A 16,861-nucleotide genomic window follows, 5' to 3' on the forward strand; every position below is an offset into this window, starting at 1 on the left:
ACCCATAAATGCTTATTTCAGACCTACTGTAGCATGACTAAGCAAAAGTGCCAGTCCTCTGAGAGCTGAGATGAACAGCATGCTGAAGTCCTTTCCCATTGTAAACTAAGATCTATGATTCAGTAAGCACAAGTATAGGGAAGATACGGTTTGAATTCAATTGAAACAGCGAACGTGGAACACACCATTACCTTCACGTATCTTTCCAGCCAACACTTCTGCCAGTCTGCCCTAGACAATGGGTTCCCGTGCTGTGGGAGGCAGCAAGGTGCTGGCAGGGAGTATGCAGCAAAACCAGGCAACTGCCTTTCAGAGTTTAGTGTACCTCTTAGACAAATGAAAAGCAGCTCGTTTCTTCCAAAACCCTTTCAGCAGACTGCAGGATTCATGTCTGAAAACCATTTACTCGGGACAGAAACGCTGGGGCTTAAAACGTCCTTAAAATAATTTCTCTATCATAAAGAGAAGTAGGCCAAATTCTCAGAGGGGATAGAAGCGGTCTTCCTGTTAGGTCTGCGCTGCAGCACCTGGTCCATCACACTTTGCTAAATACAAACTGCTCAAACAAAAAGATGACACACGTTCAGGATCACAGTACTTGGGGTTTAGGTGATGTGGTTTGAAGTTGGCTGTAAAAGGACTTAACGCATACTGGGAGATGGCAGAAAGCGTGATTTTAAGACAAAGCCCGCAGCTGCCCCGCTGCCTGCCCGCGGCCAGAACGGAGGCGCCGCCAGCGCCCCGCCCCGTCCGTGACGCGCCCCTCGCGCCTGGCGCCATTGGCCCCGCCCGGAGGGCCGGCGGTGACGCAGGGCCGGTGCGGCCGGGCAGAGAGCGGGGCCTGGCCCGCTCGGGTCCCGTGGGGCTCCTGCGGGGTCGGCGGTGCCGCCTCGGGGCAGGGCTAGTGCTGCACCGAGCTCAGATCGCGCTCCCAAGCAAGAGCCTTCGGCAGGTCGTCCTGCAAAGCCCCTACGCGCAGAGGCGGGCGCAGGCTGAGGGCAGATCTGCCAAAGAGCTGCGCCCTGAAGCCGGTCTGTCCCCCAGCCCGCAAGCGGTTTTGGTTTTAAGTGAGCATTCACGCTTCCACAATGCGTTTGCTTCTAATATTGAGAAAGATTCATTACTTACCCACAGAACAAGTTTTCTGGGGAACCATTTCTTTTGCCCAGACTAATAATATCCATTAAGCACTAAGTAAGGTATTAATTCCAACATCAGGAGCGAGTCGTGACGCAACAGCAACTGGTAGAATCTATAAGCAAGGTAACCGCACGGTATGGCAAAGGAAGTTAAAGAGAGAGGTTTTTCAGTGAACGAGAGCAATAGATGCCTGTGGTTCAAAGAGGAAACAGATGTTTCAGTGATGATAAAGGGAGTTGAATGCTATACGATTGTCTTCCAAACAGCCACATTTGAGAACGTGCCATGCAATTGCATTCATTAAAGATTACCGAATTATCATATGAATGAGGGGGTTTTTTTCCCCCGGGTTTTTAGGTCACTTGAATGTATATAAATAAATAAGTTACAGGACAATCAACACGGGGAAAAATGTGTCTACATTATTTGCTTCAAGTCAAGCTTAGAAATGATGTGTTCCTTTGATACAGGAAGAAAATACGTCTCCCTACACAAAGGACTTTTATCATGTATGAAAATGTGACCATAAAAATCCAATTTTTATGACTTGCCTATTATAAAGGCAGAGGAGTGCCAAACTCATATTTCTCCATCACTGCTGTCTCTGCAAGATTTTAATTTTTCTCATAGCCTGGTTAGTCCTCATTTGACATTAATGTAGGTGAAAACATAGCATCTGCTAGTTGCTACAGTATTTTGCAAATAAGCGTTTTGAGTTTAACAATCTGTAATGTCTATTGATTACTCACCATATCCATGAATGCCTCCTAAAGGGGAAATTATTCACATGCATCATGTTCACAGATCTTCCAACATTAGTGTTTTCCTTGTCAGACAGATTTATCTCTTATATAGTATTCATAGATGCATTCCAGAACAACTGCATGAGCAGTTAACAGTAGGGATTATTGCAAGAGTTACTGTATCCACAAAACCAAAAATTCCCAGAATCCAAAGAAAGACTTCTCACAGGGTTTTCTAGGTACACGTCCGTCCATTTATGCATCACTTGCTACTTAAAAAAAATTAAACTAATCAGAATACAGAAACTGTTATGTCAATGCCAACAGTTTGCTTTGATAAAAATCCAAGTGCTTTGACTGATTTAAAACATCTTCACATGCAGCATTCTGGACAGTTGGAAAAGGTTAGTCAAAAGATAGTTTCTTGTCATCCATGCCAAATCTGTGATTAGGGGGAGAGGTGTAACTTCAGATTGCTTTGCCATGTTCAGATATGAATATTGCTTTTTCTTCTTTCTTAGATACATATTCATCAGTGATCAGTTTAACGCAGTTTTCCTTTTTTACAAGCCCAGGGAACAGGATGATGTTTAATAGCCATGTACAACAAACCCAAACTTCTTTCTGAATTTGATACTGTGGGTTTATTTCTTCAACTACAGAAGAAGGAAGGAAGTATGCTTTTTCCACTTCATAGGACAGGGCTACAGTTAGATACCATGGTGAGATACGATATCGTGACCAAAAGCATTTTTACTGTGTAACCCCATAATAAAGCTGCCCGCTCCCTTAAGTAAAATGACTAAGCTATCGACCCTTTCACTGCAGAACCTAGTTCTACTTTGATGTTATACTGTATATAAAACCACGTGCATCAATTTGTACACTGTAAAACGAAAGCAAAGCTTTAAGTCCTGTGTTACCTAAGCATTCTTTCCCTGCTGTCCTTTTTTTCCCAGTTCGGCTCCCAGGTAGTAGTTATCACTCCTGACGCTCCGGTAAATATCCTTGGGAAGATTCTTAACGCCCCAGCTAAAGAGATGGTGTCTATTTGAAGCAACGCAGGCAACAGGCTCTTGCTTCCTTTTTCCCTGGCTGGAATTTCCAACCTACCCCTCAAGCTCCTTGTGTCCTGGGCCAGCAGCAGCTCCGGACGCTGTCGGGCTCAGTGGCACTTACTCTGCAGCAGACTGGGCTCGGCTGCGGTGAGGGCTCTGCCCGGCAGCGGCTGTGCTGGCGTCAAGGGGGCCCCTCTAGGTGGGTTCTCCTGACACAGCACATCCTGCCCTGCCTCTCCCACCGACACGGGTGGAGGGAAAGGACGGGGTCGTTGGGGAGTAACAAAGCTAGAGAGCCTTCCTTAAAACAAGCTATTTCTTTTGAGTGTCTGGAAGCAAAGATTTCGCCTGGAAGAGCACAGATCTGCAGGAAAAGAAATGTGTAGGAAACACAGTTCACTGTGTTGATTTCTGCTGAGATGCAAAAGATTCTTAGGCAAGCTTTAATACTTCAGTGTGCCCAGGTTGTACATCATTTGCTTGCCATTCTTTAAACTGGTTTACACAGCACTAGGAGTTTTTAAACTTCAAACGACCCCTTGACCTTTTGGACGGGAAATCCTGCAATATGGAAATCAGCTGCAACTTCAGTGACATTAACACATGTGATAAGACTGTGTATTTGATTAGGGTGTGGGTGGCCTTAAGAGTAACGATAAGATGTTGCACTGCACATTTTTATAAATCCTATTTCCTTAAGTTCAGTTCTCTTGCTATCACAGCTCTACTCTACAATACCCCAAATTAGCCCTTGTACAGTTGATGCCATTCTGGAGGAAGACTAAAATATTAAACTATTACAATGTCACAGTGTGTGACAGTAAAGTATTACTTATTTCAATTCAGTAATAAAAAATAAACCTATACTGTTGCACACATTTCTGTATTACTGTACTTTGAAGACTTGGAGCACAATACCACAACATATTGTAAAATTTAAAGGGGCCCCAGCATTATTTATGTCCTGCTACTCTATGTAGAAAGACTGTCTTTCTTTTTTCATTTAAATACAATCATGATAGAAAGGAGACACAGAGTTACAAATACTGAGAATGGTGAAAAGTAGCCTTTTATTGTTAAGTTACAATAAAGCTAAATATTCAGTGTAACTTTTAAAAAGACCAGGCAAGTTGTCATAACCCTTATGATATGTTCATACTTAATTTAAAAACTATTCCCTTCCACTCCAACCTGGTTACTCTGGGAATTTATACCAGAGGCATTTGAAAAGACTATAATAAAAAATGTGAAATGTGCAAGGTTGTCTGATGAATCTGAATATGAAAGAACATTACATCCAACTGTTCCAGTTGTCTATTGCTTTCTCTAGGCTAGATTCACTTATTATGAAATATTAACTACACCAAATGCTACAAAAATCTGCACCATCATTATTATTTCATATTGCACTTACCTAACTACATACTTGCCCGATCATCCATGGGCACTGACATTTTCAACACTAGATTTACTTAATGCCTTATACTATCTTGAGAAAGAGCTTCTCAACACTGACCTGGCACCTTACACATTTGAAATCTGTGAACAAGTCTGTTCTGTATCCATATGCCAATTTATCTGATTTTCTCTAGTATTAAGCTCACCACAAAACATAACACTCATTGACTCAACTAATTTCATTCAGAAGTGGAGTTGCAGAAGGAGAGTGGGCGTATATAAAGTTACTATATAGCATTACAAACCAGTTAAAGAACTCACCAACAAACTGGAATATACAACATATGGGCCAGCAGGGATAAATTGAAGCCATAGATTTTAACGAGTAAAGAATTTTTGTTGCTTTTCCAGTATAGACTGACTTATGAAAGTCTTCCAGTTCAAGTCCGTAATAGTTTGCTGTTCACCTTGAAGAAAATGCAACAGCTAAAACCATTTTGTGACGTTAACTTTAGTGTTGTAATTTCTTTTTGGTTTTGCATAGGATAAGCGTTTTGTTACACCAGTTCTGTTCAGTTTTACCAAGTTTTTTGAAAAGGTAGTTCAAGTACAATTTCAGTTCAAGGGGAAAAAGAAAAGAAAAAAAAAACAGTTCAAGGGAGATTTTGCTTTGATTCCCATCTTCTGCTACCAGAACAGTCCTCTGACCATTATCTTTCAGGCTATAGGAAGGTCAGGTGCACCTTTCCCATTTGTGCAGAATCTGGGCTAAGCAGAGAGAAGTTGGAGGGATAAAGACAGAGACACAAAGAGGAGTCTGCAAGTGATAATGTCTCTTCCCTGAGATGGAGGGATCCCAGATTCCAGCCCTTTCCACAAGATTTTCCAGAGAATTTTCCACTAAAATTAATAAAGTAATAAACAAAATATGTTTGTAGCAGGATACATTATCTAGAGGCACTTATCCCTTTGAAATAAGTAGATACATTTTACTACTGAGTGGCAATCTATCTTTCTCGCTTTTCCTGGCCTTGGGAATCTGGCATTTTGGACAATCCAAGGAAATATATAAACAGAGCGAGTGAAAACCATCTTCCATAAACCTTGTTGTTAATCAGCCCATTAACACTGCAAAATCTAAACACCTTTTCATTCTGTTCTTTGAGGTAAGAGAACCATAGAGAGAATTATTTGCATCTCCATTTCGTAATTTTCACATACACTTCCTCCCACAGCACCCAGCTTTTCAATTACTAATGATATAAGAAAATCCAGCTAAGAATTGACTAAGGTCTGTGTCTGTTAAACTGAAGTTGTATGAAGTATTCTCTTTGCCTCTTCTTATAGCTGGAAATGTACTAGCAGACACCAGAGGAGGAGTTTACCTTGTGACATTTCTGTTTATGATCACAGAATCAAAGAAGGGACCTTTAAAGGTCATCTAGTCCAGCCTTCTCTGCAACAAGCAGGGACATCTTCCACTAGATCAGGTTGCTCACAGCTCTGTCCAACCTGACCTTGAATCTTTCCACAGATGGAACATCTACTACCTCTGTGTGCAACCTATTCCAGTTTTTTACCACTCTTACCCTAAAGAGTTTCGTCCTTATATCTAGTCTGAATCTACCCTCTTTAACGCCATTACCCCTTATCCTGTCACAACAAGGTCTACTAAATAATAATAGGTATAAAAGATAAGAGCTTCTCTTCTACCATTCTAATACAAAATTTTACAAAACCAGTGAAAATAATGTAATACAAACCATACAGGTGATGAGAACAAACTGCACCAGGGGTTTAGAGAGCTACCATTTGTAAGCTAAGTATGAGCATAAATCTTCTGAAGAGATCAGTTTAACTTACTGAATCTTTTGTTTTTTACAGAAAGCAGAGAAAAAAAGGTAATCGAATCAAATATGGTGATAGTACAAAGATATACAGGGCAAAACATGTGCCTGAGATGGTAAATGCTGAAAAGCAAGAATACCAATAGTAGCTTTCTAAAGACAGTGTGAAAGTTGAGCTGGTGACTCCAACCGGTAGATTCTGGGCAAGGATCAAGAAAAAAACATTACATAACTTCTTAATTCTATAAAAGCTCTCAAAATGCCCTCTAAAAATGAATAGTTTATATCATGGGTGTGGATCCATTTTTATATTGCAGCTGTTAGATCCCCTTATTATTTATAGATTCTCCATAAAAATAGTATAGGTTAAAAACCAAACTTGATTAATGAAGTGGTAAGAAATGCATCCCACTACATACTGTTAAAGGAAATAATTCAAGTGACAAGTCTTTAGTCGTAGAATTTGTTAGGTCCACAGAAGGTATCTTCAGTAATAATAGCATAGAGAGTAAAGGCACAAATGAATCTCATCAGAATATTTGAGTAAGCAGATAAGCCTGATAAGCTCCTTACCACATTTCAGACAGCTTTACTTACAGACAGGTGTTGTATGAGTGTATGTCAAGCCAAGTAATAGCTTTTAGTCCTGTCTGCTTCCTCTACCATCCACCCTGAATGAAAATTAACTCACTATTGGACTCCCTTCTGGAGTAAGTAAACTATTCTTTCAGAGAGAAAAACCTGTGCAACTTAAAAGCACTTTGCTACAAGCAGTCCAGATAACAGTAGGTTTATTTGTCTCTGTTCTTCCTATACAGTCCCTGCAGGCCTTCTACCCTCAAACATCGTCATGACAAATCATAAGGCAAGTCACATGCATTTTGGTGTCATGCTATGGAAACACCATTACAGCGGGCTCTGACAGAGTCTCATATGATTTGAGACACTTTGAACTGAAAAATGACAGAGAAAAAATGTTTCTCTGTACCCAGAGAAGGTCTAAATGAATGCTATCCAGTGTGGATTTAACCCACTCCACATAACTTGCCCTCAGGGCTTGAGAGCTTACAGCCATAATTATCTCATTGTCTAATACGAAAAGAGAAAACTTCCAAACATGTAGTTCACTTTTGAACAACAAACAGAAATTAGGTAATGCTACTAAGCGCTTATGGCTAAGAAAAAGAGCTTAGCTGTCAAGTATATTTTCGTTCTGAAAATGATATGCTGAACTCTAAATGTAATTTGAGCAGAACATTTCCATCCCGGCCCCAGCCCTTTCCAAAGGCCGAGAAATCTTCAGGACAAGAACTTTGAAAAATTTAATATTTTATGTGTTGTCTATTAACTTAGCTTCCTATGTCTCTTTTTTTTTTTTTTTTTTTTCCCCCTCCTTTCAATTGGATCAAGAGATGGTTTCAGGTAATCTCATTCTAGAATGTAAGATCTGCTCAGGTGTATAAAAATAATTATTGTTCCTTATCTCACTTGGTAAATGTGAATTCCCACTATACTTTTGCTGTGTCATTTATTTATTATAATCAATGTAAAAATAATCTTAAGGTTGCATAGATTTAAATGGGAATAGATGAAATGGGATGGAAAGCATTGTCAGTACATCTCAGGGAGAGTAAACTATCCTTTTGGTCTTGTTTGAATAGCCTTGCTTTCCATGATGCTACCAATTGATGATACTTGCAGAAAAAATAACTGTGCTGCATAACAACTTATCTCCCTAGATTGGTCAACCCTGCTCATGCTCACAGAATCATCTCTTCCCTATTGCATAAGATGGGGTTCAGATGCCTTAAAGATCATTCCATAAACAGAAACTTTACATGTATGCAAAGGAAGTGTATGGAAGAACTAGAGATCATTGTTCTCTTTCCTTATTTGACTCCTTTCTCTGCCCACCTACTGACCTAAAAAATTTTCTTTTTCATTAACAAAGGCAGGAAGAAGAAAAGCAACCAGTTCAGTTTGCTGAGAGAAGAGAGATTTCACATATTAAAATGGGAATTAGTTCCATCTTCTATTTATCAGGTCATTTTGTCTCCTGTGTTCAATCTGTCTTCTTTATGGTCAGACACTGAGCTCAAGCTCACTGTAAGAAGTCATGTTATTCAACTCATTGCTGTGGAATATGTGGATGTACATTTGCTGTGAAACGGGAAGTGACTTCTGGTAACCACAAATTCTGAAATTTTACCTTAGTGAAAATTTTGGGTACAACTGAAATTTGGCAGAAGTTTAAGAAACCTAGTTCTCTGTTTTCACAACTGTAGAGCTGAAACACTGAGGAAACAATGTCAGGTTGTTTTTTTTTTTTTTATGCAGTGGTAATAAACTGAATAGACTTTCCATGACTAGTCATAGCCTATTCTATAAAACAGACTTATGTATTATTTTTAGTAATATTTAGAAATCTAGAAATATTTCTTTCAAATAGAACATAATTCAGAATATTTGAATCTTGAATGAAAGGATATAATGAAACTTTACAGAGCTTACTAGCAGGCCATACGTAAGTTATCTGAAAAAAGTACTGATGACTTCTAGAAAGACTTCTGCTCTTTCCTTTATAAGGTGATGTTGACATGAATATTCAAATGTAGCTAAGAACCTAACATGAGGAAACATAAGACTTTTTAGAAACTGGAGAATTTCAACCTGAAAGGGCATAAATATTCACTACCATTTTTTTTTTCTTTTTAGTCAAAACTATGCCTTTACTATGCACACTGGGAACTCAACTATACTCCATATCAGCTCTACCTTCTCTAAGGGGCTATGAAGAAAAGGTAGCTGATAACATTTTTGGGGTTTTGCACGTCTCCCTCCCCTCTACATGTGGCAGTGTTTGCATTTCACTTCTTAGTATTTTGCATATTAGCCTAGTGAAGATGATGGCTTCTTTCTATATTGGCAAGCATCATATGTATTTTGAACACCACTATGACTTAGAAACGGAAATAGAGAAAAAGGACTCTTTGTTGACAATTCTTATGAAATCTTACTCAGACATACTTTTTTAAACTTTCCTATCTAAGTGGGATCTTTTCTTGGATGGGAAAGGGGAAGTGGTATAATGGGACACATGAAAAATAAGGGACAATGTTTTGAGAATTTTCTTCTTGAAATATCATTTCTCCTAACATAGCTTATTTTTCTTTCAAGTATACTTTTCTGATGTCTGCAGATGCACAATTTAATCATTCAGAATTCAATTTATTGTTTATAATACAGTTTAGAATTTAATCATCTTGTAAAGCTTTGAGTTGTAGATCTCCCTATCAGAATCATTAATGAGTAGACTTTCGTTTTCTCTGGAGCTGCCTATTCATGGGAAATATTTCTTGTTACTTTTGAGATGGGAATATTGATATGGCAATTTTAAGAAATTGAAATAAATGGAAATTTAGACTATCTTCTATGTGAGGATTCCTGAAACTTCTCAAGTTACTTTAATGAATTTTGAAATACCACAGTTTCATATTAAACAATTTAGATCTTCCATCTGTCTGTCAAGTTAGAATGTGTGATATAGATTTCATGAGAAAAAAAACATGAATCACATAAGTATAACTTCCTTCTGAAATCAGAATAGGAAGTCATCAGATATTTGAGAGGTAATATAAATGAATAAATGAAAACTTTTTAAATTTGCCCTGATTTGCATTATTTGTGTTGGTTTTAATTTATATTTACGAGTAAAGAATTTCTGTTTGTTTGTAACTTAGTCATCAATAATTGTAGTATGTCAAAACCTTCACGGCCTATAAAATCAAATAATTTCAATATTGGAATTATGTTATAAAAGCGTTAGCAATTATGAAAGTAATGTAAGTAACGTTGAGTCACTGAACCTCTCTTTTCCATGTAGTCAGCCTGTATTCATTGGTATCAGCTGACTATTTTCACAAAATAATAGAATGGTAGGGTTGGAAGGGACATTTACAGATCATCCAGTCCAATCCCCCTGCTAATGCAGGTCTACCTAGATCAGGTTGCATAGGAACGTGTCCAGGTGGGTTCCAGAAACATCCAGAGAAGGAGATTTGACACCCTCCCGGGGCAGCCTGTGCCAGAGCTCCCTCACCTTTACAGTAAAGATTTCCCTTATGTTTAAGTGGAACTTTTGCCCATTACTCCTTGTCCTGTCACTTGAGATAACAGAAAGTTGCCGCCCCATTCCCTTGACATGCACCTTTTAAATACTTGTAAGTGTTAATGAGGTTCCCCCCTCAGTCTTCTCAAGTTTGAACAGTCCCAGATCACACAGCCATTCTTCATAGAAAAATTATTTCAGTCTCCTGATCATCTTGGTGACCCTGCACTGGACTCAGTGCAGAAGTTTTCTGTCCCTTTTGAGCTGAGGAGCCCAGAACCAGACACAGGACTTCAGATGAGGCCTCACCAGGGCAGAGGAGAGGGAGAGCAGAACCTCCCTCAACCTGCTGGCACACTCTTCTTGATGCATCCCAGGATGCCATTGGCCTTCTTGGCCACGAGGGCACATTGCTGGCTCATGTTCAGTTTATTGTTAACCAGGACTCCCGTATCTCTCTCTGCTCTCCAGCAGGTCAACCCCCAGCCTGTACTGATGCATGGGGTTGTTCCTCCCCAGGTGCAGGACTCTGCACTTGCCCTTCTTGAACCTGAAGAGGTTCCTCTCTGCCCAACTCTCAGGCAGTTTCTTTCATAGTTTCAAAATGTTTCAGGACTTAAATTTCTAAGTATTGTGTTCCCTCCTACTAAACTAATCCAAGATCCTGTTATCTGATTCTTCTCTATTGTGATAGTTTCCTAACACTGAATCATATGTAAGTGTCATTAGTGCTCTCTTACAGCCTACTGTTTTTAAGAAAAATGTGGATAAAAACACTAAGCAAAATCCTTTAAGAAAACCTAAATAAAAATACTAATTAGAACCCTAGAAGTCTAGTAGCATTTTGCTTGGGAAATAACACATTCTGACAGTCCTTTGTTGTCTTCTTTTACTAGCTCCTCATCTGTTTTAAAATTATTTTACTGATGTCCATGCTTTCCATTTTAAATAGTAATAGCCCAAGTGACATTATAACAAAGATCATCTACATAAGTCCACCTATTACTTTAACTGGAAAATAATATTAAGAATGCTGAAAACAACTTAATTTAGAAAGCATATAGGATTTTGTCTCATTTTGTATTTGTCCTGATGTTCTTCAAAACTTCTGGGTTTTTTTCTTTAGTTTTGCTTTAAAGACAAAGGCAGTGGTACCTGTTGGATCACTTCCAGTCTCTTTAATAGAACAGATTTACTGTTACACTATTCCCAATTTTATAATCTTATTAACAAGACTGAGATTTCCTGTACCAGCTCTTTCAGTGTTGAACAAAGATCATCCAGTCCCTGTAACTTAAGAGCATTAATGCCTGAACTTTGCTTCCCTATCAAATTCAGCAATTTAAATTTACACACCTTTGTTGCTATTATTCTATTTTCCTAACTGAAAACAAGAAAAAGGAAGATATTCCTCCATTTCCTGTAATTCCAAACTCAGCCCTATAGCACAAGTCCATGCTGCTGTGTCTTGTTATTTACAATGCTTTTACAGTGTATGTGTATCATATATATAACAGTATGTGGTAAAGAAATCAATCTGATTTATCTTGACAGACTATCCAATCTTTACCATAGTTTATAGATATTTTTGAAACACAAGCATGGGAAATTTTAAGTTTCTGATAATATCATAATTGCTGGTACTATTTTTTTAAATAAAATTGGGCAGTTTGTCCAAATCCAAGCAGTCTTGCAAAAGAGCATTTTCTACCAGGTAACATTCACCCAAACCAATCCTTTTCCATCTATGCAACACCTTCCTTTTCAATTCATTGAATCATAGAATGGTAGGGGTTGGAAGAGGCCTTTAGAGATCATCTAAAACCACGGAGAAGCCTCCTGCATCCGTCCAGGGAAACCTGCGTGTTTGAGTAAGCCCCCGCGCTGCCCCTACACCAATGCACGCAGCCTGGGGAATAAGCAGGAGGAAATGGAGATGTGGGTGTGGATGCAGGGCTATGATCTCATTGTGGTCACAGAGGTTGAGTGCTTATGGATGAAAATTAAGGGGCAGGGTAAAGTAAGTGATACTGTTGTAGAAGTTTGCTACAGGACAACTGATCAGGAGGAGGAAGCTGATGAGACTTTCTACAAAGGGTTGAGAGCTACCTCATGATCACAATCCCTGGTCCTCATGGGGGACTTCAACCACCCTGATATTTCTTGGCAAAGCCACACAGCCAAGTCCACAGTCCAGGAGGTTCCTACAGAATGTTGATGACAACTTCCTGTCACAGATGATCGAGGAACCAATGAGGAGGGGTGTGCTGCTGGATCTTATGCTGACAAATAAGGAGGGTCTGGTTGGGGATGTGAAGGTTGGAGGCAACCTCAGCTGCAGTGACCATGAGATGGTGGAGTTCAAGATCTTATGTGGAAGAGGCAGAACACAAAGCAGGACCATGACCCTGGATTTCAGGTGAGCGGACTTCGGCCTCTTCAAATACCTGCCTGGAGGGATCTCATGGGGTAAGATCCTAGAACGTAGAAGTGCCCAAGACAGCTGGTTGATCATCAAGCACCACTTCCTCCAAGCCCAGGATCAGTGTGTCCCAACATGCAAGACAGGAGGACTAGATGATCTCTAAAGGCTCCTTCCAACTCCCACCATTCTATGATTCTATGATTCTAAAAGGAGGTAGGACACATCCATGGATGAGCAAGGATTTGCTGGGACAACTCAGGCAGAAAGTACCCATCTATGAGAGGTCGAAACGGGCTGACTTCTTGGGAAGAGTGCAGGAACGTTGTTAGAGCCTGCAGAGGTGCAACTAGGAAGGCTAGAGCCCTTCTAGAACTAAATTTAGCCAAGGAAGTTAAAGACAGTAATAAGGCATTTTTCAAGTACACCAGCAGCAGAAGGAATATTAGGGGGAATGTGGGCTGGCTGCTAAATGCTGAGGGTGCCCTGGTGATCAAGGATGCAGAGAAGGCCAAACTACTGAATGCCTTCTTTGCTTCAGTCTTTACAGCCAAGGCCGGGCGTAGGGAAACCCAGTCCAGGAGGATAACAGGATGGCCAGGACAGCAGAGGACTTGCCCTGGGTGGAAGAAGAGGAGCTAGCTGATGTGATTGCTAAGTCTCTCTCCATCATTTTTGAACAATCATGGAGGACAGGCAAAGTGCCTGAGGACTGGAGAAAGGCAAATGTCACTCCAGTCTTCAAAGAGAGCAGGAAGGACGACCCAGGAAACTACAGGCTGGTCAACCTCACCTCCATCGCTGGAAAGGTGATGGAACAACTCATCTTGAATGTCATCACTAAACATATGAAGGAAAAGGTGGTGATCAGGGAGAGTCAACATGGATTCACCACGGGGGTAATCCTGTTTGACCAACCTGATAGCCTTCTATGCTGGCATGATTGTCTAGCTAGATGAGGGGAGAGCAGTGGATGTCATCTACCTTGACTTCAGCAAGGCTTTTGACACTGTCTGCCATAATATCCTCATCAGAAAGCTCAAGCAGTATGGCTTGGATGAGTGGAGAGTGAGGTGGATCAAGAGCTGGCTGAATGACAGAGCCCAGAGGGTGGTGATCAATGGCAAAGAATCGAGTTGGAGGCCTGTGGCCAGTGGAGTTCCACAGGGATGGGTTCTGGGACCAGTCTTGTTCAACATCTTCATCAATGACCTGGATGAGGGGACAGAGTGTACCCTCAGCAAGTTGGCTGATGACATCAAACTGGGAGGACTGGCTGATTCCCCAGAAGGCTGTGCTGCCATTCAGCAGGATCTCAACCGGCTTGAGAGTTGGGCAGAAGGAACCTCATGAGGTTCAACAAGGACAAGTGCACAGTCTTGCAACTGGAGAGGAACAACTCCATGCACCAGTACCGGTTGAGTGTTGATCTGCTGGAGAGCAGCTCTGCAGAGAGAGACCTGGGACTTCTGGTTGATAATAAACTGAACATGAGCCAGCAATGTGCCCTCATGGCCAAGAAGGCCAATGGCATCCTGGGATGCATCAAGAAGAGTGTGGCCAGCAGGTCAAGGGAGGTTCTTCTCCCCCTCTCCTCTGCCATGGTGAAGCCTCATCTGGAGTACTGTGTCCAGTTCTGGGGTCCCTAGATCATGAGGGACAGGGAACTTCTGGAGAGAGCCCAGTACAGGGCCACCAGGATGATAAGGGACTGGAACATCTTTCATATGAGGAAAGGCTGTGGGACCTGGGGCTGTTTAGTCTAGGAGACAGAGGGGGGATCTTATTAATATTTACAAATATCTAAATGGTGAGTGTCAGGAGGTTGGGACACCCCTTTTTTGTATTGTGTCTAGCAACAGGACAAGGGGTAATGGGATGAAGCTGGAACACAAAAAGTTCCATTTAAATATAAGAAAAAACTATTTAACTGTGATGGTGGCGGAGCAGTGGCACAGGCTGCCCAGGGAGGGTATGAAGTCTCCTTCCTTGGAGGTCTTCAGGATTCGCCTGGACACATTCCTATGCAACTTGATCTAGGTGGACCTGCATTAGGAGAGGGGTTGGACTAGATCATAGAATGGTAGGGGTTGGAAGAGACCTTTAGAGATCATCTAGATTTTTTTTTTTTCAGTTTACAGAACTGAAATTCTCCTTCTCATCAGTGAATATGCAGATCCTCTTGAGATAATTTCTTCAAACTGACATTTATTTTCTAATTGCCTTTCAGAGATGCCTTTATTACCAGTTCATCACTCTCTAGGAGACTTCAGAGCACATGTATGGTGCGCAGGTACAAACTACACAATGCTGTGCTCCTACCTTTACATACGTGTTCTTATTATTTGGTAAAACAGGAATGATCATGGTAATTACATTCTGTAAACAAGTACTGTTATTTTTCTTCATATGTACACAATATGTGAGTGTTTAATTGTATATTCCTGACTTGAAATTTCTAGCACTAAGTGACATCTTGTATTCCAACAAAAATGCATGTATTTATAACTTTGAGTACTGGACCAGTGTCTGCTTCTTAAGTAAAAAGTGGTTAAGAGTCAACCCTTCAATTTCTCTATTTTCACAGAATTTAAGGAAACTATATAATTTAAATTGCAAAGCCCAAATTAAATTCAGATAGCAGTTCTGTCTCCCAGCTGCAAATGGTAGGAAAATACTAGATCTTTTATAGTATTAAGAGATTCCCACTGTCCCAGGGATAGTATACAGATGTTGTTCTAATATATACTGCTGGATGAAAGTTTCTTGTTTGTCCATATATAGCTGGAATTTGTATGGACAAGTACTTGATGATAACTACATAGTATTTTATAGCAATATTGAACCACAGACGCTTAGGGTGACTAAAAACATAAAAGGGATAAGATCTTTATCTCAAATGTTTTACAGTCCTAAATTAAACAGAAAACAGTGAGAAATTATTATTCATTATATAGAGCAGTGGAAAAAAATGTTCTTAACAGAAGCAGAGTAATAAGCTGATTATAAAGTACTTAATGAGATTTATTAAATGAATACGGGTCAATATTCCTTGTATACAAAGACATTCTTGGTTTTAAATTTATTATTTAGTGGCATACAATGAAGAGGAAACATGTGACAGTCAAAGTAGTAAACCTCTCTGGTTTGCAAATTGAAGTACAAATTTTCAAGAGTTTATAGAAGACTTTTTCTAGAGACTGAAGTCCAAGTCCAACTGCATTTACATCACTAAAAGTGCAGAGAAACCCAATGCTATCCATGGTGCTGACGAGTGCCAGTGTAATTGTGAACAATTAAGTCCTGAGAAGCCTCACTGGCTATTTCCTTAAATATAAATGTAAAGCAAAAAACTGAAGTCTTCCCCCACAACGTATCTCTGATTGTAAAAATTGTAATACTTAGAAACTGGATAATCAGCTTTTATAAAATATACACCCCCAAAAGACAGAGAATAAAAGCCAAAAAAAAAAAAAAAAAAGCCTTTTTGCCCACATTGTTTCCAACTGTTTTTGAAGAACTCCTAAACTGAGTATCTCTGAGACAGGACACAACTTTATCTGCTTTAGACAGCTCCACTACAGACTGCTATCCTGTCAGGCTACTGAAATATTCTTCAGAGAATTCCTTCCATTTGACAAATTATTTAAGCAGGATGAGACAGAGAGACACATCGGGACTGATACATTTTTACTTATAGTATATTCGATGTTCTTGCAGGATCAGTTGAATCCATGCCTAGTTCCCCATGATCCCTGGAGACTGATAGCGAGGTGTTGCATTCTATTGTATACTTACATGCTAAATCATAGAATCATAGAATGGTAGGGTTGGAAGGGACCTTTAGAGATCATCTAGTCCAATCCCCCTGTAGAAACAGATTCACCTAGATCAGATCGCATAGGAACATGTCCAGGTGGGTCTTGAAGACCTCCAAGGAAGGAGACTCCGCAACCCCTCTGGGCAGCCTGTGCCACTGCTCCATCATCCTCATAGTAAAATAGTTTTTCCTTATATTTAAGTGGAAGTTTTTGTGTTTTATTAGATAAAATAGTATAAATTATATATTATATATTTATTATATACTATATATTATATATTAGATCTAGTCATGGAAAGTGAGAACTTATTTACTTTTCACCTTT

The 16,861-nt window shown here is 39.9% G+C and overlaps 1 protein-coding gene across 11 annotated transcripts in view; it reads right to left on the minus strand.

Annotated features, from left to right (window-relative positions):
* The window catches only part of PDE4D (phosphodiesterase 4D), a 600,878-nt gene that overhangs the window by 261,626 nt on the left and 322,391 nt on the right, over positions 1-16,861 (minus strand). Inside the window, exon 1 of one of the 11 annotated variants that reach the window (XM_062017701.1) lies at positions 2,997-3,058. The exons of 8 other annotated variants lie outside the window; for them this stretch is intronic. Coding sequence is in view for 1 of the 3 variants with exons in the window: in XM_062017699.1 (XP_061873683.1) it covers positions 1,890-1,936 (47 nt within the window). In the remaining 2 variants the exon portion in view is untranslated. 2 more of the 11 variants (XM_062017699.1, XM_062017702.1) reach the window with 2 other exon arrangements.

Source organism: Colius striatus, chromosome Z (assembly GCF_028858725.1).
Source record: "Colius striatus isolate bColStr4 chromosome Z, bColStr4.1.hap1, whole genome shotgun sequence".
Lineage (NCBI taxonomy): Eukaryota > Metazoa > Chordata > Aves > Coliiformes > Coliidae > Colius > Colius striatus.